Source organism: Doryrhamphus excisus, chromosome 17, assembly GCF_030265055.1.
Source record: "Doryrhamphus excisus isolate RoL2022-K1 chromosome 17, RoL_Dexc_1.0, whole genome shotgun sequence".
In the NCBI taxonomy this organism is placed as follows: Eukaryota; Metazoa; Chordata; class Actinopteri; order Syngnathiformes; family Syngnathidae; genus Doryrhamphus; species Doryrhamphus excisus.
Window position 1 is genome coordinate 5,745,374 of NC_080482.1, and position 23,695 is coordinate 5,769,068.

General features: G+C 40.4%; 1 protein-coding gene across 2 annotated transcripts; it reads right to left on the reverse strand.

Moving 5' to 3' along the window:
* Positions 1-3,168: 3,168 nt before the first annotated feature.
* On the reverse strand, positions 3,169-20,134 carry ncalda (neurocalcin delta a). 2 transcript variants are annotated; one of them, XM_058053763.1, is made up of 5 exons: positions 19,893-20,134; positions 9,526-9,932; positions 6,766-6,871; positions 5,798-5,917; positions 3,169-4,675 (listed from the first exon to the last, which is right to left on the reverse strand). In XM_058053763.1, the coding sequence occupies exons 2-4, from the start codon at positions 9,901-9,903 to the stop codon at positions 5,820-5,822; spliced, it is 582 nt and encodes a 193-aa protein (XP_057909746.1). In that variant the 5' UTR covers positions 9,904-9,932; positions 19,893-20,134; the 3' UTR covers positions 3,169-4,675; positions 5,798-5,819. The 2 variants fall into 2 exon arrangements, with proteins under 2 accessions (XP_057909746.1, XP_057909745.1); XM_058053762.1 differs by having other exon boundaries at positions 3,171-4,675; positions 9,526-9,935; positions 19,893-20,133.
* Positions 20,135-23,695: the final 3,561 nt, after the last annotated feature.

The following is a 23,695-nucleotide window of genomic DNA, read 5'->3' on the forward strand; positions in this document are numbered from 1 at the left end:
CCAAACCAAAATTCATTCATTTATTTGTGTAGCCTTGCAGTTTGGGAGAGGAATTGTATACTTTGTGGACATAAATACGTACTATTTATGTTAGATATACTACATACTAAACACATACTAAATATATACTAAAAAAGTTAGATATTAAAAAAGTTTGTGTTCGACTTCCAAGGGGAACATGAAGGCAAATATGTCAAGCCTGTGAGCTATTTCCGTGCAGAATAGATGGTTTAAGTTCAATACAGCGAAACCCTCACTTTTGTTAAGGTGTGGTGCTTTTAGAAAGAATTCCAGTTAAAGGCAAAATAATTAAGTTCAGTAAAGAAGATGCCTAACCAGTTCAACAAGTTGCAATTCAGTCTCTCTCTCTCTCTCTCTCTCTCTGACACACACAAACAAGATTTGTCTTATTTTTCTTACCTGATCATCAATTAAAACAAATATTTACCTAATGAATACACACATGGAATCCTGGAACATCATTGTTTTTTTTATGTTTTTTAGTTAAATCACATTGCACTGATCACATTATGATGTGTGTCAATATATAGATACGTATATACATATATACAGGTAATAGTCAATTCTTTTGGTGTGTTAGCAGGGGTAAGAGGTGTGAGAGCAAATGGTATTTGTCTTCAGGGTGAAACAGACAACACTTGCTCACAAAACCTGTTGGTCCAGTTGTGCATGAACATCAGGCTGACCCCAATATTTACAATTGTCACAAGAGGAGCTCAAGGCTTCCTCTTATCAGCATTAAAGTGTGTGTTGGTACACAGAAAGACCATGAAAGGGGGGTGGTCTGCATCTGCTTCTCTCCGATTACAAGAAACATGAAGCTTGTGAATTATCTGTAGCATTTTTAACAGCTGTCTATCTTAAAACACGGGTAATTTTAATGGAGCCGGAACAGAATACAGTAATTGTAGACTCAGAGTTGATTTTTAACTCCATAAAACAGGAGTCTAGGTACAGGAGCTCAGTTGTCAGGGTTTTTTTATGCCCCTGGTAGAGTCACCAATGACTAAAAGGCGCTAATGAGGGACAAGACAAAGAGTGGATTAGCAAACTACCATGAAAAGAAAAATAATTTGACTGATTTTTCCCTCCCAAGCACACCACTCCTAGGAGGAGCCAAAAAGATTGGATGCAGAGTGTGCTGGGTGTCAGCTGAAAGCCGGAAACCTGTTGGACTTCGTGGTGGGCAAAACCGTTCATTTCAGTGAACCGGATCATTCAGTAAAGTATTCAGTAAAAAGATCCGTTCATTTCAGTCAATTGGTCGTTAGCTTATCACCTCCCCCTGGTCATTGACCCGGTCAGCCGTGTCGAGTCAATCCGTTCACTCATGTTCACGTTAGGTACGACTCAACAGCTCAACAACACGTGATGACTAGTGGTGTGTCGGTCATGAACGAACGGGTCAAAAGAACTAATTCTTTTTTGTGAACGGAATGAACGAGGTCACCAACAGTGTCGGTCAATCTCTCGGTCTAAGTATTTCAGTCAGCTAACCCCACCCACTCACAGAGCGAGGCGCGACAGTAGTATAAGACAGGCAAGCACGCAGACAGTCCCGCCCTGCAAAAGGAACGGTGAACTGACTCTCCAGCCAATCAAAAAAAGCATTTGCAACTGAACGGACTGAACGGGTATTTTAGAGGCCGGTGACCTCGTTCATTCCGTTCACAAAAAAGAACTAGTTCTTTTGACCTGTTCGTTCATGACCGACACACCACTACTGCTGGTTCAATAATCGACTGCAGAAGTACATGGAATGTCACATCTCTGGTGGGGAAAAAGCATTCGGGAGGTGGAGGATTTCCGGCTAGATATTGTCAGACTCACCTCAAGGCACAGCAAGGGCTATGGAAACAGTCCTTTTAGGGGGGCTGGACTAAAGCCCTTTGAGGCTCTTTTGTAATGAAGGGGGGTTTATGCAGCAGTAGTTGAGAACTTGGAGAAGGCATCTGTCTTTTGCAAAATCTTGTCTCAAAAGTCCATTCGGTTGCAATAACATACCACGACCACAAGATGTCACTAGAAAACAATTCATGTCATAAGGTTTAAGTCTTTCTTTCCTGTTTTGTTTTAAAGGTCTACGGCTTTATTTGCGAACTCTTTGATTATTATTGTTTTTTAATGTGGCCGTAATACTTGGCTTCATTAGACCGTGGATATTTTATATTTAAAATCTAACCGAGCCTTGTTCCATCCATCCATCTGTTTTCTATGCCTATTATCTTCATTAGGGTCAAGTTGATCCTATTCTCCACTTCTTTCTGTTTCATCGAGGGGACACCAAGGCAGTCCCAGACCAGTTGAGAGACCTAATCCCTCCAGTGTGTCCAAAGTCTGCTCCAGGCCCTCACCTCACCAGGAAGGCACCCAGGAGGCATCCGGGCTAGATGCCCAAGCCACCTAATGGGCGCCTCTCAATGTGAAGGAACGGGTGGTCTAATCTGGCCATAGGTGAGATGAATGAAGCTCCATGTTTGATCTTAGTCAATTGTTTAAGATTACACTGAAAGGATTTTGAGCAGAAACAATGAGCTGTAGCAATGTGGGTGTGTTAATGATGAATAGTGTCTCGGACAGACATTTATTATTATTTTTTTATGAAAGAGCCAAAAAAAGTGGCTGAACTGATTATTTTGGCATTGCAATGCTGTTGCCAGGCAACAACCTGTTACTGCCAGGGTCTTCTGAACTGTGTTGGTAGAGGACATCGGCTCGTTTCTGCAGAATCAATCTGTTGTTGTGTCTGCTTGTGCCAGGACACCCGTTCCAGTCCTCAGTATAAACTTTTCACTTTGCGGAGAGATACACATATCAGAAGCTTCTTGAGAAATGTGGCGGCGAAGCGTGGGTTTGTGTAGGAGGTTTATCTGCACCGGTGGTGTCTTTCCAGCAAAGATCCCTCACCTATGGAGGTTCACACAGGATGTTGACGCTGCTGTATATAGAGGTGAAAATTACAATGCAAGTTACCTAGGTTTTTTTTTTATGTTGTTTAGTGTTGCAATTTGAAATTTGGAGACAGAATTTTGCTTGTAAACTTCCCACTGATTTGTTTACTCATTCAGATCGAATGTTGCATAAAATCTGGAACAAAAAAATCTCATTTTTTTGTTTTTCTTGTCACATGGGCGTATTACAGTATACGGGCAGTGACATCAGGCTGCAAACATTTTTATTGTGCACATGTAATAACGGAACAATGACATTCATAATTTCCATTGACATTTCATGAATGTAACAAAATTTAAATTAACGTCACTAAAACCAAGCCGCCGTTGGCACTGTCATAGTAGTAATTACATAATTTATATAATAAATTTGATGAAATCCATGACTGTAAATGCATACAGCAAAGAGTGTACAGGTGAAAATACAGTCAGTGGGTTGGTCTAACTATTTATATGACAGTGAGCTAGAAGTGCACCCTGAGATTCAGGCAGTAAGCAAAACCACAACACAACATTGATTTGTAAATTTAATTCTTGCCTTTTTTAAAGTCGGTCAAAATCCTGCATGTGCAAAAACTGAAACCATTGAACACTGAAAGATGCCATACAAAATGCCATACAAAAACCTACAAAAATGCAACTGCAACTATAAACATTTCATTAAGCACATCACATGAATGTATACAGACCGATCCGGGGTGCTCCAGCATACCCCCGCGACTCAAGTGAGGATAAGCGGCATCGAAGATGTCTGGATGGACATCACAAAGTACACGTTTATACAATACTGCCTTTTGTTTGATTTGGCATGTGACCACAAGATGCTATTTTGTGTTTCACCGAAAAGGGATACTAAGTGGAACTTGAATAATACTGACTGGTAGTGCTGACCCTGAAAATACTTGGGAACAGAAGCAAGCACGATGTGACTGGTCACACGTCTTCGCACAACACCGAGCATGTGTTATTAGTAGCAAACTGATCCCATTTCACATGCGGCACTTAAAAACATCTATAAATGATAGTAAAATATCTTCTATACAGACTACGTGACAAACAAACAGATTTTTATGCTTGAAATCCTGCAGCAGCATAAATACAATACAATACATAGGTGACAGCGTAAAATTCATCATGGGCTGGATCTGCCTTACAAATTGAGGTGTGCACTTTTTTTTTTGCATCGAAAACTTCTGCTCCTCTATTAAAAGATGTCCACTGACATGCAAAACCACAGGAAATGATGCGTTTCATCCTTCAATACATTATTGAGAACTTGCAAAGCTGCAAATACAAAAAGTAGCACACTACTTTTTTTTTTTTTTTAAAGAAACAAATAATCTAGACATTTGTGTAATACACAATAAACATTCTCACAGTAGAAAAGAGAAAATTAGAAGTGGTCGTTGATCTCAAGTCCGCTCTGCAGATTGAATTCTCTTACCTAAAGGAAGTCCTGGCATTAAAACACAATATCTCTCGTTCCGTCATTGTGGGCTTTCAAAACCAGACGACGGTCCAGCAGTTGGAGTTTGCCTGAATTTAGACAAACCGCTTTGGGGTTGGGAGTTGTGCACATCTTTGAAGTCTTCAACGTATACCAAAAGGCCCTGTCTTCTTCGTGATCTTGTGCTTGTCATTCTTCATCATCAGACTTCTCCAGAGTGGACGGCGAAGGGCATTATGGATCAGCCATAGAAGCACTGAACAAGATAGATGCATTTTTATTTTGAACATTTCATATAAAAACATGGCTGCTACAATGTCCCATCTTCTCGTATTTCATTCATCTTATATATATCCACCGCGACGCACAGTCATCAACGTTTATCATTTATACATAAGTCATTTTCTTATCTTTACTGGTATATAAAATATAGGGCTGCACGGCGGTCAAGTGGTTAGCACGCAATTCCACCCTCGGCCATCTCTGTGTGGAGTTTGCATGTTCTCCCCGTGCATGCGTGGGTTTTCTCCAGGTACTCCAGTTTCCTCCCACATTCCAAAAACATGCTAGGTTAATTAGCGACTCCAAATTGTCTCTCCCTCGTGAGGATAAGCGGTAGAAAATGAATGAATGAATGAGTTCCGGGCTGCACGGCGGTCGAGTGGTTATTGCGCACACCCCACGGCTCGGAAACCAGGGTTCAATTCCACCCTCGGCCATCTCTGTGTGGAGTTTGCATGTCCCCACTGTGCATGCGTGGGTTTTCCGGTTTCCTCCCACATTCCAAAAACATGCTAGGTTAATTGGCGACTCCAAATTGTCCATAGGTATGAATGTGAGTGTGAATGGTTGTTTGTCTATATGTGCCCTGTGATTGGCTGGCAACCAGTTAAGGGTGTACCACGCCTCTCGCCCAGACAGCTGCGACCCTCGTGAGGATAAGCGGTAGAAAATGAATAAAATATATCACCCAAATCCTACGGTGCATCCTGGCATATTTGCATTTGCGCAGTCGTAGCAATTTTGTAAGTTAATATGTAAATAAATAAATCTGTATAAAAATACAGTATGTATTTTACTACAAAAGGGCAGCACATAGGTCATGTCACATGTTATCCCTGTGGGTGCGTGGGTTTTCTGCAAGCACTCTGGCTTCCTCCCACACACCAAAACATGCCATGCATTTTATGCTGATTGGCGTCTGTAAAATATCCATAGGTGTGAATGCGAGTGTGAATGTATTGTCTATAGGTGCCTTGTGATTAAATTCCCACCCTCTTGTTCCCAAAGTCAGCTGGGATAGTCTCCGGCTGAACCGCAACCCAAATGAAGGCATCAGTATAGAAAATGGGTGGATTGTACAAAAATAAACACCTACCTTACAAACCATTGCCTGATCTTCAAAACTGTCCAGCACTGCTGGGGTCACACTGTAACAGGCGTACAATAGAGGGGTCACTCTTTGCTCCCTTGATGAACTCCTCGAGTGACAGCTTCCCTAAAACACATACCGACAGTTAGTTTACATAGTTTTGATGGGAGATATCTGGAATATGTGAGATTATAACAGAATGATGGTAACACAGGTCATTGGTGACAACATTGTGGATCCACAGCTCACCAAGAAGGGGTGTAATGTTCCTTCTCAAACTTTTTGACACGCGGGTCACATCCACATCCACTTAACGCATCACATGAATCAACTAAGTGCTAAACATAATGGGTAACTTAAAACTGTTATTTCAAATGCCCGCAAGTCATGCTGGGTAGTCCAGCTGCAACAACAATATGAAGCATGAAAAAAGAACATTAGATATCAAGAGTATGTTAACCTTATCAACATATTTTACAGAAATATGTATGAAATAAAAATACAGAATTGCAAGCTACCCAGCATGCCTTGCGGCACAAATATTTAAGTGTTTTTTTGGCATGGGTATTACACATAGATATTGGTTTGTTGCCCACATAGTGCCGTAGGTAGGTGACTTTGTGCGCTGTGTGTTGACGTGTTTTTTTTGTACAACCTACAGATTGCATCTGACTATTCGAGCAACTCTGAGACGAGCGGTTAGCGAGGCGTTGTGTTAGTCCGCCAGATAAATATAGTTTTTCATGTTAGCTGCTACAATAACAATATCACTGTAGCTGAATATATCACTGAATTGTGAACGAAGGGCAGAATTCCCCTTTAAAGTTCTAAATGAAAGCAAACATTACCATGCTGAATCACACCAGGCGCCTGGGTGTTAAATAAAATCATCATCTGAGCAATAAATGAACTTAATGAGAAGAAAAAACAAAAGGCACATCAACGACTAAAAAGGCTGGAAATAAAATGTCTACCATCTCTGTTGGTGTCCATTTGCCTGAAGATCTTCTCCGTCCTTTTCTCAGGTGTTGACTCATCCTCAGGCATCTTCATCACTGAGGACACCATCTTATAAATAGCCTATATGAAGACAAATAGTACAATTACTTTTCTAAATCATCTCAGCAGACATGTACGGTACATTACTGTACATTAACTAATGTATATGCCAAGGACTGCCCTCAGTCAAATATATTCTCTTTATAAGAGAATTATTGAAATAACACATAAGCTGAGCTATCAATGGTGTGTCTCTGCTCCCTGTGTCCTTGCAGGCTGCTTGGTAGTAATCATTGAAATCGTTATCTCTATTAAGAAGGCTGCTTTCAGGAGAATGATAGCTGACGTGAAAAGATGAGGCATGATTGTGATTACAGTGCAGTGGGAGCTAAATTGGCAATGGTTATGGTTATGCTTCCTATTACAAAGTGGCATGGCAGCTCATCCTCTGATGGACTACAAGTTATAGTTGACACTGTCCAGTGGATATACAATATGTGCTGCATTTTAACTAGCCAATATAACCAATGCTATGTTGTTGTTGCTAAGAGTCCACTGGGCCGGCGCCAGTTGGTGCCACAGCGAGCCACTATGCGGCAATCACATAATCTTTGGCGCAAACTGGCTCCAACTGGACTCCTAGCATCCTTGGCGCAACTTGGCTCGTGCCATTACATTCCAGATGATTCCAATAGGCGGATTGTTTGTGACATTTGGTTCCACTTGGTGGACTTTAAACATTTTTGAAATTTTCTTGCCGCCAAACTCAATTTTTGCCGCCGTTACGGGCCACTACGAGCCAGTTGGGAGGCAGTTTGAGCCACTATACGCCACTAGGCACCTTATTGGTGACACTAGTCGCCACAGCAAATTGCATTGGCGTGAACTGGCACCAACTGGAGCTGGCCCGGTGGACTCTTAGTATAAGCAGTATCAAAAATAGAAAAACTCGGATGCATTGATATGATGGGATGAAACCAGGGTGTCACAAAAAGGTATTCGGTGTAAAACTCAGCCCAACAAAAACATTTATGTATATTGTCTCGCTGTAGCAACCCGTTAGGTGCCACTAATTGATGCGTCCGCCCCCTGATTGAGTCATATACACACAGGAAATAATGTTCTACAAGCTAACCAATCACAGCCTATCATTGTGCACTAAAGCCAACGGGAACACTTAGCTTTGGGTCTAGTTGAACTGATTACAAACATGCATTTAGATTCCCTGATGGTCGTTTTTATTTGTTATAGTTAAATGAGTTCTCCGAATAGCCATTGATAAATGTGTAAAGTATGCCTTTTGGGAAAAAAAGTGCTACTATTTAACAGGAAATGTGCCAAAGGATTATATTAGAGGTTAGCAATAGAAGAGGCAGAGGCAGACTATTCAATTACTGTGGGAGGAGAGCAAATGTAGCCTTGAAGCTTTGTATATGTAAAGCATAATGGATTCATATTTCCTGGAATTAACTATTGCCGCTGTAGAAATGAATCAGAGGTTGTTTTAATGGCTAGTCAAACCCAAACACACTTCTATTTGTGATTCAAAGTATGTAGGAGTATGGAATATTTGCTTTCATATGTTCATTGGGAAAGAGCAGACCCATCCCCGCAATCAAAAGGTTTTTTATGTAAAGGTTATGGTCATATATGTACACATACACATTTAACAAACTGTGTAAGGCGTCTATGTCATAATCCTCTATATTATTTCATTTTGTAGCACATTGTTCTGTTCGCTACCTTTCAGTGCATCCAACATGCATTAGGGAAGGAGTCCAGCATGTGATGGTGTTTATATCTGACGCTCTTGTGCAGGAAATGCCATTTATGCTCTCTCTCTCTCTTTTCATTACTTTTGGGAACCACAAATGTCTTTAAAGAGTAACATTTGGATAATGTGAATGCATTTTACTGCAGCTACCGGTTATATTTTCTCTATGTGACATCTGCTGTAGCTCGTTTGTGGTCAGGGAAACCATATTTGTTAACTTGAACTTGTATAAGTTTAAATACATGCAGGATGGGTTGCTGTGTCACTGTCCACATTGAAGCCAGTTTTAAATACAGAAGCAAGAAAGACAAGACAAGACAACGATTGAGCTATTTAGCCATAATGATAAGTATAAGTATGTTATACTATATACTATACTATACTATAAGTATGTTTAAAATTGTAAACCTGAATATTTTTCCATAAGATCAGTTTCCATTTTCCATTCCAGAAAATTCATTCATTCATTTTCTACCGCTTATCCTGCTGGAGCCTATCCCAGCTGTCTTCGGGTGAGAGGCGGGGTACACCCTGGACTGGTCGCCAGCCAATCACAGGGCACATATAGACAAACAACCATTCACACACATTCATACCTTTGGACAATTTGGAGTCGCTAATTAACCTAGCATGTTTTTGGAATGTGGGAGGAAACCGGAGTACCCGGAGAAAACCCATGCATGCACAGGGAGAACATGCAAACTCTACACAGAGATGGCCGAGGGTGGAATTGAACTCAGGTCTCCTAGCTGTGAGGCCTGCACGCTAACCACTCGGTCGCTATGCAGCCGTACCAGGAAATTTATATAATAAAATTCTATACTTTTCATACTTGCGTAGGAACCCTGTTTTTACTATGATAGCCCTGAATAATATGAAATAGGCACTGAACATTAAAGTAAAATTCTTATTTGTATGTATGTATATATATATATTCAACCCTTATAGATGTCTTACTCACCTGTACAATTTCCAGCATCTCAGATTTACTGATGTAGCCATTCCCATCCAGGTCATACATACTGAAGGCCCATTTTAGCTTCTGCTCCAGTTTGCCACGTGACGTCACACTGAGCGCAATTATAAACTCCCGGAAGTCTATTGTCCCGTCACCGTTTGCATCAAAAGTGCGAAAGACGTGCTCTGCAAACTTTGAAGCATCTCCATAAGGGAAAAAGTTGCCATATATTTTCTTAAACTCCTCCATGGACAGGTTCCCACTGGGGCAATCCCGCAGGAAACCTTTGTACCACTCTTGAATTTCGTGTTCGGTGAAGTCTGTGCTCTCCAACAGGTCCTGCATCACCTCAGGACGGAGCTTGCTGTTCTGTTTCCCCATGTCTGGAAGCTCTTAAATGACTTGGCTCACTGCTGGATGACACAGAAAATGAAGAGCATTGATTAATTCATTAAAGAGATCGGACTCATATGTAAACAGACAATGCCAATTTGCATGGTATTTAGTAGCAGTACTGTAATTTCCTTTTGTCTGCCTTGGGATTGAGCGACGGCCACCAAAACAAGTCAAAGTATCGAATAAATGAAAATCAATGATCTAGTCTAGTGTGAATCCGCCTCTAGTTTGCACCACTTATAGGCTGACAGAGTGAGAAACACCTATTTGTTAATGAGGAAGTCAACATGTCACAATCTCACTATCCATTAAAGGTAATGGCTGAGTGTCCAATCTTAGCTTAGCAAATAGCAACTGTAACTATAGGGATGGCGGGTCTAACAAATACTTTAAATTTAACATGCTATTATAAAGCTGGTGACAAATGTTGACATGTGTTTTGGGTTTTTGCTGTTGCCTACTAGTGTCACACGTTGTTCTCACCTTTACAAATGCTGTGTAGTATTAGCTACAAATGTGTGAAACCCGAGATTGCTTAGTAACACAAGTAATATAAAAAAAATATCTCAGCGGTGCATGTAATATGCTTTCTCAGGGCGTTGAATCGATCGCAACAGGACTGTTCACATGCATGCTCTTAATATGGAAACATTTACCCTTGCAACCTCAACAAATGCTCCCTAAGATAGCCGCATTTGCCAAACACATCTGTTAGTCCTTCTCTTAAGAAACATCAAAGGGAAATTTACTGTTGTAGAAGTGCATGCTAAGCAGCCAAACATGGTAATGTTTTTGTTGGTGAAATAGCTTCCAATGTTACAAGGGAAGATGTAATGTCATTGCTACTCAAAAAAATGTATGGGTGGGAGATTCAAACAAGACACTTTTTTTCATACATTTCTTCATTTTCTAACACTTATCCTGCTCAGGGGCACCGGAGAAGTGGACTTTAACCTAGCTGGACTGGCTGTCAGTCAGTCACAGGACAGGGCACTTATTTCTTTGACAGATACTTTTTCTACAGGGTCAGGCAAAATGATCTGACACATTTGTAGGTTAAATAAAAGGCAAATAAAGTGTTTTTATTTTCAAAAAGTACATATAAAGCCATTCTGTTTCAATATGATTTAACAATTAAATCAGTTTTGATTTAATTGAGCCGGTTGATTTTCGTTTCAATGCAGATCCAGTAGCTCTGAAGTTGGTAACCCATAACAAGGTGGCGTTTCGAGCTGGTACGGGATCATGTCTACCAAGATTGAAATGCAAATGGAACGCTCGTTATGCTGCAGTTACAGATTTGTTTGTTTTTGATAAACGTTTCCATAATAAAAGCGCAATGCTCACCAGTCCAATTCATGGCAGCAACTGAAAACCCCCCCGAAAACATTCATTCATTCATTCATTCATTTTCTAACGCTTTTCCTCACGAGGGTCGCGGGGGTGCTGGAGCCTATCCCAGCTGTCTTCGGGCGAGAGGGGGGGTACACCCTGGACTGGTCGCCAGCCAATCACAGGGCACATATAGACAAACAACCATTCTCACTCACATTCATACCTATGGACAATTTGGAGTCGCCAATTAACCTAGCATGTTTTTGGAATGTGGGAGGAAACCGGAGTACCCGGAGAAAACCCACGCATGCACGGGGAGAACATGCAAACTCCACACAGAGATGGCCGAGGGTGGAATTGAACCTGGTCTCCTAGCTGTGAGGTCTGCGCGCCCCCGAAAACAATGGCATTATATATACTTTTCAAAAATAAAAACACTTTTTTGTTTCTTTACTTTATTTGCCTTTTATTTAACCTACAAATGTGTCAGATCATTTTGCCTGACCCTGTACATCAACTGCACTGTGCTTCCACTTAAACATCAAGCAAATGTATTACCCTTTAAATCAGACGGACGAGTAGATTGTGAGTCAGCGTTAATACAAGAAAGATGGCTGCATGACTCATGTAAATATAGATGATAACAGCCTTCCTGTAACCTACAGGCTGGCGTTGAAGTAATAATGGTGCTTATCGCATATAAATATGTTAATCACGTAAGTAATAGGTGGCGTGGGGATGCTGGCGGACTGAGTCGGTCAAGGGACAGAGAGTAAGTGAAAGATTGCAGAATCAACTCTAAATTTCTATAACTCATGACAAAAGCACCAGAGAATTCAAATGCGTCAAAGATTTTATAATTGAACAAAAACTAAAACATTGACTTTCTCCCCACTTCATCGTGTTCTGCGTCGAAGGTTATCTGTACCTTTGAATGAGAGACAAGAGATGGCATATGGCACTGGTTGCCAGTCAATCACATTTGACATACACATGATCATTTTGATAGAGTATGTAGATTCTGTTGCAAAAGTCTAAAAGTACATTTCTCTAAACTCTTTGCCAAAGAAGACATCAGAATGGAAGCATGTATGGCTTGGTCATCTGCATCTGAACTGCATCAGTTGGTGAATATATTACTTCCAGGTTGTGGTCTTCTATCATACTGATCTCAGATACATTTTAGACACAAAGTGGGTGCACAAGTTTCTCGTTGTACTGGAAAACAGTGCTTTGTTTAGATGCAAACATCACATGCTGTTTTAGCTTAATTAATGTGTATAATAATTGTGTGGGCTTTCGTTATCATACTGTTTTGCTTTGATATCCAAGGTGGGCGCAACTTTAAATGAGGCTTTTTTTCATAATAAGCATATCACGGAAAGTACCAGGCTTACTTATTTTCAGCACTGTAATCATAATCTCAGTCTCTGCAACACCTTCAATGAACCCTTTGTCAATTTCTTTGCTGCAGACTGGATCAATTCAAATCAAAATCTGAGATTTGACTACCATGTATCGGAAATTTCAAGATAAGGTCGCAACATCTTGATCACTGTGGTGGGTGCTCTTGTACGCATTACAGATCAGACCCTGATGCTAACGCACAGCCCCCTTCATCGGATGTTTGACCAGGTCCAAGAGTTCTCTGGGGATGATTGCGGTTCATCAGCGAGGTCACAAAGGGCGAGACATTCCTTGGTCCTCACGACTCTCAGGTATTTACTTAACAGAAAGTCAACAATGAAGTCAAATGTTTCACTTCAATCACATCATCACCAGGCAGATCCTCAACTACCACGTCTAACGATGATACTGACAGTTAGTAGGTTGTCTCAATGTGTGGTAATGTGCTATGATAAACATTCAAGAAGTAGTACTGTAGAAGTAGAATTGAATGAAGCTGTAATAAAGTTTTAATGATGGCACCAGCTTAAATCTGGGACATATATACCATTATTGGCAATGGAAAAATTGTTTTGAAACCTGAACAAACTACAGTAAATCATGTTTGACATTAGAGGTTCTACTCTGCTGACGTCCTATATGTTCCTCACTGCGCTATGTCACGTTACTTCCTCACAGCAAGCATGGGACTAATTCAAAAAGCCAACACACCACAGGAATTTGTCAACAAGAGACAAAATGAGCGTATATGGCCTCTTGCTCTTTCCACAATTTTCCTGATAAACCCTTCTTTCTCACAGAATTAGCTTGTGCCTTATTTTCACACTCTTTGTCAAAACCTTTTACTGCAACCTACACTCTCTTATGAAGCAATTTTTAAAGCAGTTACCATAGCAACATACTCGTCATATCAAATAACCATTGATGAGCTTTCTGGCTCAGTGCTCTTACATTAACATCCAGTTCTATATGGATACTCATGGTGGCTTCAACTGAGGTGGATGATCCTTATGATATGGTAATGGTTTTATTTCATTTGAACATGCATCAGATTACAATTGAGTGCATTGCATAATCAGTTCACAGTTCCACATGTCCAAAAGGAGTAGGAAGAAGCAAAGCTTATTAAATCCTACCCCTCCATTTGGTCCAAGTTTTTTTTATTTTTAAATGTATCTTATTAATTTTGATTTTTTTATTTTAAAAAAAAATTCTATATGATTATAGATGATGGCTTAAAACTAACTTTCAAACTCAACTTTTAAATCTTGCCTGTATGCATGCAATATTTTGGTAATTTATTATTTTATCAATAATAACTGATTTATTGGGTCCTAATATGCTTGCCTTATATCTGACATTTGTTCATCACTATTTTCATTGCCATGCTTTTCAAATTAGAATAAAGTATCACTTTAACTAATTCCCTACCAAATAAGTGTTTATGTTTTTTTTCAACCCAAACGCCTAATCCAAAAATCCAAAAAAAGGTGACGATGCAACTGCACAATAGAATTGATCATGTTAGAGCAGTTTTAAGCCATAGAAACAGTCACAAAGTGGCAGAAGTGCTTTCAAAGCTTTCTATCTTCGGTTTGTTGAGCTGCGTAAGCAAGGCCTCTCTCGCCACGTGCCATTGGAACAAAAAAAGTCAGGTTTGGTGACCCAAAAAAGTAACCAGCTCTGAGCCGGACAATCCGATTGGCTGCTAGTCAAGACACAGGACCATCCTCCACCCAAATGAAGGTCGTTACTATTGTCACTATTGTGTAGTCCAATAACCATCAACCTGATGACCAGGCAGTTGCTGAGCAGAGTGTGAACATACCTTTAAATTGTCTTGCTTCTTCATTAGGTTGCTATAGTAACTGAGCGGCCTGTTTAATGAAAATTGAGGGAGCTGGCACGAAGCAAAATATAACACATTCCTCAAGTCAATTCCAAAATGATAGTACTTTACAGGTTTACAGATGATGTCAAAGGAAATACAAAACAATACTACAAAAGCTGAGTGGTATTTTCCATAACGGATGTGACGGATACTAGTAGGTTCAGCACACACTCCAGCGAATGACATTTAACAACTATTTTGGACCACTGCATCTTTTTGTTTTGTGCTACAATCAGCTGGGATAGACTCCAGCATACCCCGGCGACCCTAGTGAGGATAAGCGGTATAGAAAATGGATAGATGGCTGTAATTTGCACCCGTGTCTCTGTAGCCCTGGTGGGAGGGATTGCTCAACCTGACATGACCACTGATGCAGTTGCTGTGGTTATGTTTTTGACATATAACCCACACAATGTGGGTTCTTATTATTCATACAGTGTGGCCGACGATACTTAATGCTGAGCCAGAACAGAATTACAATTTATACAAAAGGTAGTTGCAGACATATGGATAATATGTCCTGGCTACTTGTGACTGACAGTGTATGCATAGTGAGAGACAGCCTGAGGGTAAAGACTGAGTCTGGAGATGGTTCTGATTAAGTATGACCCAAGGGATGCACCACAGCTCTCTTAGCTTCCTGTGTAGAAAATATAGAAACAGGATACAGCATCATGGAAAATGGCCAATAAAAGAGAAGTAGAATCAGTCGAGGTCAGGGGACAGGATGACCCCATGGAACTTGGATGGGTTTGAAAAGGTTGTTGAGAATTTACTAAAAATACAAAAAAAGCTTTGGGGTGAATGGAAAAAACAAACAAAATATTTTGAATTGCAGAAGAAAGTTTTAGTATGTTGATTTCAAAAATGGTATTGTAGGATAGACTAAACAATGTCATCGATCATTAATCACTAAAAATGTCTTATACACTGAAATGCCAGGATGGTATAATAATATGGTGATTCCAGTTTAAACCGGAATCACTGTAGCTGTGATTTTCCCAGTGGAAAGACACTCATGTGGTATTTTCTATGCCGCTTATGCTTATCCTCACCAGGGTCATGGGTGTGCTGGAGCCTGTCCGAGAGGCAGGGCACACCCTGGACTGGTCGCCAGCCAATCACAGGGCACATATAGACAAACAATCATTCACACTCACATTCATACCTATGGACAATTTGGAGTTGCCAAGAAACTGGAGTACCTGTAGAAAACCCAGGCATGCACGGAGAGAACATGCATGAGAATCGAACCCAGGACTTCCCGATCTCCTGACTGTGTGGCCTATGCTAACCACTTACAGATTGTGCATTTCCATTCCAGCCAATTCTATACAGTAACAAAACAGATTCGCCACAAATATTCTCCATAAACAGTGTTAACTATAACGGCCAAGCAATAGCCCCCCCTGACAGTTTACCGCATCCCCCCTTGGGGGCCTGCCCGACTATTTGAGAAGCACTGCCATACAACAAGTTCTGAAATTCAAAAAACTGGGAAATAAACCAACAGATCGAGTTTGACTTTGGCGGTTTTAATTTATTGACGACTGTTTGTGTTTGTAGCCAGTATGACTACTAAGTCAGTGTGTGGGAATTCCACTCAGCGGATAAAAATAGACCCAGAATGTGTTTCCCATAGGTCCCACGAATGCATGAGAGCCTATAGGACAGGGTCATCCTTTCAAAACGAACCATGTCAGCATGACACCCTGCATGGGAATCTTCAGCTGTAGGCAACCCCTCTGAGCATTCTGCCCCCACTTGAAGCTGGCTATCAAGTAAATGACCCGTGACCCTTTTCACAAAGAACCCAACTGGAGAATGACCAAGAGTCTGGCAGGCCAGCTGTTCTTAGCATCCACTATAAACATATCGCTCTGCATGCACAGCTCACATTGATTATATATCATAGAAAAACAATCCTACCCAATATAAATTGTTGAAACATAATTTGTGGACTTTATAAAAACATTTCCAAACTTAAGACTGACTGAATTCCGCTGAGCAGTTTGTCAAATATGCTTGAAGTTGTTAATGTTCACATAAATATGCCTAATTTCATGTTTATAACTACAGTAAACCTCGGATATATCGGACTCGGATATATCGGAATTTCGCTCACAACGGACGGATAAAAAAGAACCGATTTTTCTGTAATGCATTTCCAGTAAAAATTCATTGCATATATCGGATTTTTTATAACGGATTTCGCCTATTTCGGACAAAATCTCCAGTCCCGTTCCAATGCATTTCCATTAAATTTCCCTCGCATATATCGGATGGCCGCATCGTGGCGCTCCGATTCGCCGAATCGTGACAGGCCGCTATACGACGTCATTTGCAGCGTTTGCAGCGTTGCCTGCGCGTCCAGGTACATTGGAAACATAGTCAAGGAAGTGCCTTTTTATAACGGATAAAATCCGATTTACGCATATACCGGATATAAAGCCGATATATGCGTAAAACGGACATTTTCCGGTATACGCATATAACGGATTTCGCTTATATCGGACAAAACCAGTGGGAACAATTGAATCCGATATATCCGAGGTTTACTGTACATTTTTCCTTCCTAAGAATTGCAGCCAACAGTTAGGCTTTTTATTTGCGCAGCAGCAAGGGAGGTGAATGTTGAAAATGGCAGAAAATTGACAACAATCTGGATCCCACTTTGTTGCTGCAAGATAAGTGTCCTAGAAAATAGACGGATTGATGAAAATGTGCGTTATATACTTACAAGGAGTATGTTGTTGCAATTCTATACTAAAACCTGAACTAGTTTAATACCAAATTTACAAATGTACTATGACACATACTTCTCCTCCTACTATCTTTTTAAGATCCTCTCTTTCACACTCTCACTCTCTTTCTTTCCATCTCTCGCTGTCTGACTCAGGTCATAAATCAGTGGTTACATAAACTGCTTTCAAGTTGAGTTTCCACCAGTGTTACATGAAACCTTCTTAAGCACAAAAACAGGATGTTATAGATCCCTCAAGAAGTTCAGCAGTAACTCTTAATTTTTTGTCATTTCAGATGGTAAACCGCAGCAAAATAAATTACTTTTAATTGTGCGTGCATGTAACTGCCACTCAACAGCAATAAAACACATAACCCACATCCACATAAACACCACAACAAAGCCAAAGAGGTTGGCTATAAATCAACTGTGCTCTGTTCTTCTTCTGGTAGTCATATTAAAATGTATTTATCACTATATTGAGATAATAACAATAAAATAGAACTACACCAATACCGTCAACTAATGTATTTCCACTGAGAATATTTGAAAATAATTCCTACAAAAAAGCTCACAGGAACATAAACAACATAAACATTAATTGAAAAAATTAAGAACAAAAATTCTGAACAATTAACCCATAATTGTGATCCTCCCGAAGCTGTAGACACACAGGATATGATAAAGGAAATTGTTATTGTCGCTGGATTTTTAACCCGAGTTATGACTCCACCCATAAATACACAGTGGAGAAAGCTGCAGGATGTCTGATAAAGTTACTACTTATGTTCTATCTGCCTGTGTTTTTTTCCACAGCAGCTCCTCGAATGAGATTAATCTTACAAATGTCTTGAATACAATGTATTATTTTATTCCAACCATATAAATAGACATAAATACCCCCACTTGCCCTGCCACTATGTGTGAAGGATAGACTCCAGCATAAGCGGCAACAAGACTGTGTATGCAGGATTTTGTCTCTGATGTCACGTGACGTCGAGCGACAAATACGGTGGTTTGACCCCCACATGCCTGAGTCAGTGACGACTACATCCGGATGTGATGTCAAGTGGAAACCAAAAAAAAATTAATACAGACTTATGCAATGTTCCAACTACTGTATATAGTTGATGCTGATCAACTGATGCTATTTGTAATCTGATTACCCCCATAGGACTGCACGGTGGACGAGTGGTTAGCACGCAGACCTCACAGCTAGGAGACCCGAGTTCAATCTCACCCTTGGCCATCTCTGTGTGGAGTTTGCATGTTCTCCCCGTGCATGCGTGGGTTTTCCCAGGGTACTCCGGTTTCCTCCCACATTCCAAAAACATGCTAGGTTAATTGCCGACTCCAAATTGTCCATAGGTATGAATGTGAGTGTGAATGGTTGTTTGTCTATATGTGCCCTGTGATTGGCTGGCGACCAGTCCAGGGTGTACCCCGCTTCTCGCCCGAAGACAGCACCCCTTGTGAGGATAAGCGGTAGAAAATGAATGAATGAATTACCCCCATATACAGTACAAAGTAAATACATCATGTACTACCATAAGAGTAACACAATTACCGCCAAGATGTCAGTGCCTTACTTGACAAAGCAAACATTTTACTCTGATTATCTGTGACCCAAAATATGTTCTAGATTATACTAAATTACCAGGATCCTTTGGGATGGTGTAAAATTGGTCCATCTCCTCTAAATTGTGAGGGGTAATTTTGAAAATAGGTTTCTTCAATGCGGAATATCCAAACTTCTTACACAAATTTGGCACTTTAAGTAATACAAATTCAATTTAATCCATCATTTAGTCCAATAATTATGAGTTTAACGGAATATAATTCACAAATGCAAATGCAAACATTCATATGCATAAGACTCATGTCTTATAGGAAGATTCCAACCACTTGTTATATATATATATATAGTATCCCCTTTCTTTTTGCACTCACTGCACTGGATGTCTGCTGGTATGCTTTTGTTTGAGTCATGCGGGGAGACGGTTGGGTTTGTGTGAGAGTTCTCTTTCAAAGAATGGAGGAGGGGTTCTTAAGCATGACCCCCGCTAAGTGAAAATCCAGAAAATAAATGATTAGGGAAGAAAAACACTTGTCTCACTCTATGTATCACTTGTGGCAAGTATTGAAATTAACATGGGGAGATTATGAGTGTTGCATTTTTGCACTGCATGCCTCTCCAGGCTTTCCAATTCCCTTCAATGGGGTGGTTGGGAGGGGGCAGGTGGCAGCTGCTCAGCCCCCCCCCCCCTTTCCGCCTTCTAAATCTCTGGCAGACAGAAGAAGCAGCTCCAGCCCACGACTGCCACCGACATTAGAATGCTTTGAGAGGAAAAGCCATGTGGAGCTGCCCATCACTTGCTGCGGAGCACATACTAACACTCTCAGCCCCCATGATGGTCACACTAGCCCCCACCATCATGCACTCACTTCCTGCAACCGTTATGAAATAGAGATCTTTCTGTGTACAGCATGCCGTGATAGAAAGCTTGTATTTAATCAATAAATGTAATTCAATGAGTGTAGGAATGTTTTTAAATACACATAAATACAAATATAAATACAAATACACAAAAAGCTTACCTCACTTTGTAGCGTTGTTTAGCAGGTCATCACCCAACACTATCTTAGGCTAAGTTTATGGGGGGAGACGTGGAAGCAACAGGCGAAAAGAGTGACAGGAAACCGAAACGGGAATAAAAAAAAATAACAGTGAGAGTAAGAACAAAAAAGAAAGAGATAAACGGAATAGCTGAAGGAGTATAACAGAGACTGACTTTCGGAGAGAGACCTCGTTTGAGGGTTAGGAGGATTTGTTTGAAAAAAAAAAAAAAACGCAGACACACTAACTCTCTCCTTTGCCTCCCGCCCCTGCTTGACGTCAGCACGGTCACATGACCTGACTCTGGCGTGGAGGGGAAATGAAAGGGGAGAGACACAGAAGCCTGCATTGCCATGGTAACAGGGACACTGCTCTGCAATGATTTCAATAGGTCAACACACACACACACACACAGGGAATCTGGTAAATGACAGACTCCTTTACACAATTGAGCTGCACTGCATTTCCTGTGTTAATTAAACAATAATTTACTTTTTTACTGTAATGTATTACATTACACCCAACAAATATTGTATTTTTTATGCACTACTACAATATGAGTCAGATTTTGGTGACGCATTAAAATTGCAATCTTACATTCAGAAATCAGTCTGGCTAAATTCATCTGAATAACATCTGCCGCTGGTCAACTCAATGGTGCAAAAAAGGGGCCCCGGCCGGGGTGGGGTCTTATGTATGGTGGGGCGAGGTCATCCATGTGAATACTACCCCCCATTGCGTACTGTGAGTAAGCTGTTTAAGAGCCTGGTGGGAAGAGGCGTGCAATGGAATGGCACGCAGAGCATGAAACGTTGATAAATTGAGCCCGCATCTTATATATATATATATATATATATATGTCTTATATATATTATAAGTATCCTCAAGTAGAGCTGTTGTGAGGTAAGTTGTGAGCATGTGTATGTCTCATCATTATTACGTAACACCTAATGACCAGTGAAGAATACTATATACTGTATTTTACACATAAATACAATGTGGGAGACACCATACTCCACAGGCTGTAAAATAAAATAATCATATGTCTTCTTATTGTTCTTTTTGTATGGATGACCCACATCCACAATCAGACACGTGACCTAATAACTGGTCTGGCCTATAAAATAGCCATGAATGATGTTTTTTTAAATGAATGCTCCTTACTTTACAAGAAACGTGGCCATCTTTGTTTTGTGTGTGTGTTGTATGTGTCTGTGTGTTCAGACGTAGAGTGTGGGTAACACGCACAAGAGGGAATTCATCCCTGCTGAATATTCAGGAAGCAACCGCCTGTGTGGTAGAGAAAACTTTTTTTTTTTTTTGGCTCCAAAGCCTCCTTTCGAGGTTCCTTTGAAAAAGGAAACAGTCCCACACTGCGCCATTGTTCGAAACACACGCCTAAGGAACAACATCATTGTCTGCACGCAACTCAAATTAGCTGGGCGACGAAAATGTCGAGGATATTGAAAAAGTATGATGCCTATGGCTTGTAGCGAGTAGCATGTGCGCAAAGAAAGGCTGGAATTGAAATTTGAACAGTGAACATTCTTGTTATGATACAGTAGTGCTAAAAATGTCCTTGCTGTATTTTGCTTTTTCCAATTTTCTGACATATAAATGCAGTCAAAATGTTGTATTCTCATGTTAAACTATGCCAAAGTTTCAGATAATGAGGTATGCACATTTGGAAGTAAGCCCTGAAAGAAGTTTGGGTTGTCTCAAAACGCTCGGTTTCAAAAGGCGTGGCAAAAGTACCCCTTTGTGATGTCACAGATGGGTGGATTTCCTTATATGGGCATCGCTGTAAGCCAGATACACTTTCTACCTCTTCCTCTACTTGCCTCAAAGGGAAAGGCACATTTGTTTACAATTCCTAAAGACGCCTCCATCAGGCACAAATGGTTGGAGTTCCTGATTCCCTTCCAGCAAAAGAAATACATTTTAATCTGGGAACGGCATAGGGGAGTGAGGGGGTATCGGAAAACAGGTGTGACCAGTAATTACTGTACCTCAGCGCATCCCCTTTACAGGGAATTGATCAGGTTGTTGGTTGTGGCCTGCAGAATGTTAGTCCACTCCTCTTCAATGGCTTTGTGTAGTTACTGGATATTTTGGAACTGGAACATTCCGATCCATAGCATCCCAAACACGCTCAGCGATTGACGTGTCCAGTGAAAATGCTAGCAATACAAGAACCGGGATGTTTTTCGGCTTCCAGGAATCATGTATGATGTTAGCAACATGGGGCGGTGCATTATCATGCTGTAACATAAGATGATGGTTATTGATGAATGGCATAACAAATAAGCCTCAGGATTTTTGTCATGTACCATATGTGCAAAATGTCATCAATAAAATGCATCTGTCACGACACACGCCTTGCCCATACCATACGCCCATCGCCACTACGGGCAACTCTATCTACAACGTTGACATCAGCGAATTGCTCACCCACACAACTCCATACATGCTGTTTGCCATCTGTCCTGTACAGTGGAACCCAATGTGAGCATTTGCCCACTCAAGTTGGTTATGAGGACAAACTACAGTCAGGTCGAGATCCTGGTGGAAAAAAACGAGCATGCAGGTGACCTTACTTGAGACAGTTTGTGCAGAAATTCGATAGTCCAAACCAGTGATTCCCAAATACGACATAAAAATTGCAATTGAAAATGATTCAATTTTACATCATTGATTGTTTATTTACTACAAAAATATATTTGTGTTCCTCTAGCTATGCCATCAACATATAGTGAGACTCAGAACAATTAAATGCTCTACCACTAGATGGCACAATGTTCAAACATTGCTCGAACACTGAATAGTCGACATCACTTCCTGTCCAGACGTTTGGAAGATGTTTATCGAAACACACACAAGCACTTATTTACAGGTCTTATTTTTTTTCTAAATGGCTGATTTTCTCTGATTATATCTATTGGGTAATATGAATGTAACTATAGGGGTGTTTCATGTATACAGAGAGCTCTAATAATGGTTAAAAATCATATTTAGAAAGTCATAAACAGGCTTTCTATGCCCAAACTACAAAAATATTCAGTTTATTACATGACATTGACCATTACGTTGAGGAAATTCACTTGTCGTGCTCAGGTGTTGAAACTATGTATGATAAAAAAGGGATTAATGTACAGAATAAGTAGTTAATAAGTGATTGGGAAATACTGGTCTATATTTATTATTTTGGGGATTGTGGGCTGTGCTAAAATATTACACTTCGAAGTGAGTGGAGAGAAAGCATTACAACCCACGTCGTCCTTTCAGGAGGTACGTACATAGAGACAGCGGACAACGAATAAGGAGAAATCTATCCAATGTATTGTTCTTCATGGCAGGCTACAGGATCAGTAGAGGAAGAGGATGAACTGACGTTATCACAACGCAGCAGATTGGGCAAGCAAGCAAGAAAATCACACTTCCATCACAGCCTCACATATGAGTCACTAAGTTCCTGTTCTCACTGTTATGGATGTACAAAGGCGGCATATACTTTGGAATATTTATAGGTTATATCAGTGTTGTTTTGTGTTTTATTTGTATATTGAGGAGTTTAGTGTGCGCTCACTGTGTACAATATATATTTTAATTTTTTTTTCCTGTTTTTTTCTGAGTTTTTTTTTAGTTAACTACAGCTGACACCTTGGCTATGTTGCCTGCTGAAAATCACCAATATAATTTTACATAAAAGCCTTCCAGCCCCAGTAAAAATAGATATGCAACACAAAAACTAGAACCCACTGAATTAGTATACGTGGTGCATTTT

Coding starts and splice junctions, on each gene's coding strand:
- ncalda (XM_058053763.1), bottom strand. CDS start 9,903: ATGGGGAAACAGAACAGCAAGCTCCGTCCTGAGGTGATGCAGGACCTG. Junction 6,872..9,525: donor AGATGCTGGAAATTGTACAG/GTGAGTAAGACA, acceptor GTCTTCATATAG/GCTATTTATAAGATGGTGTC. Junction 5,918..6,765: donor AATGGACACCAACAGAGATG/GTAGACATTTTA, acceptor TATGTGTTTTAG/GGAAGCTGTCACTCGAGGAG.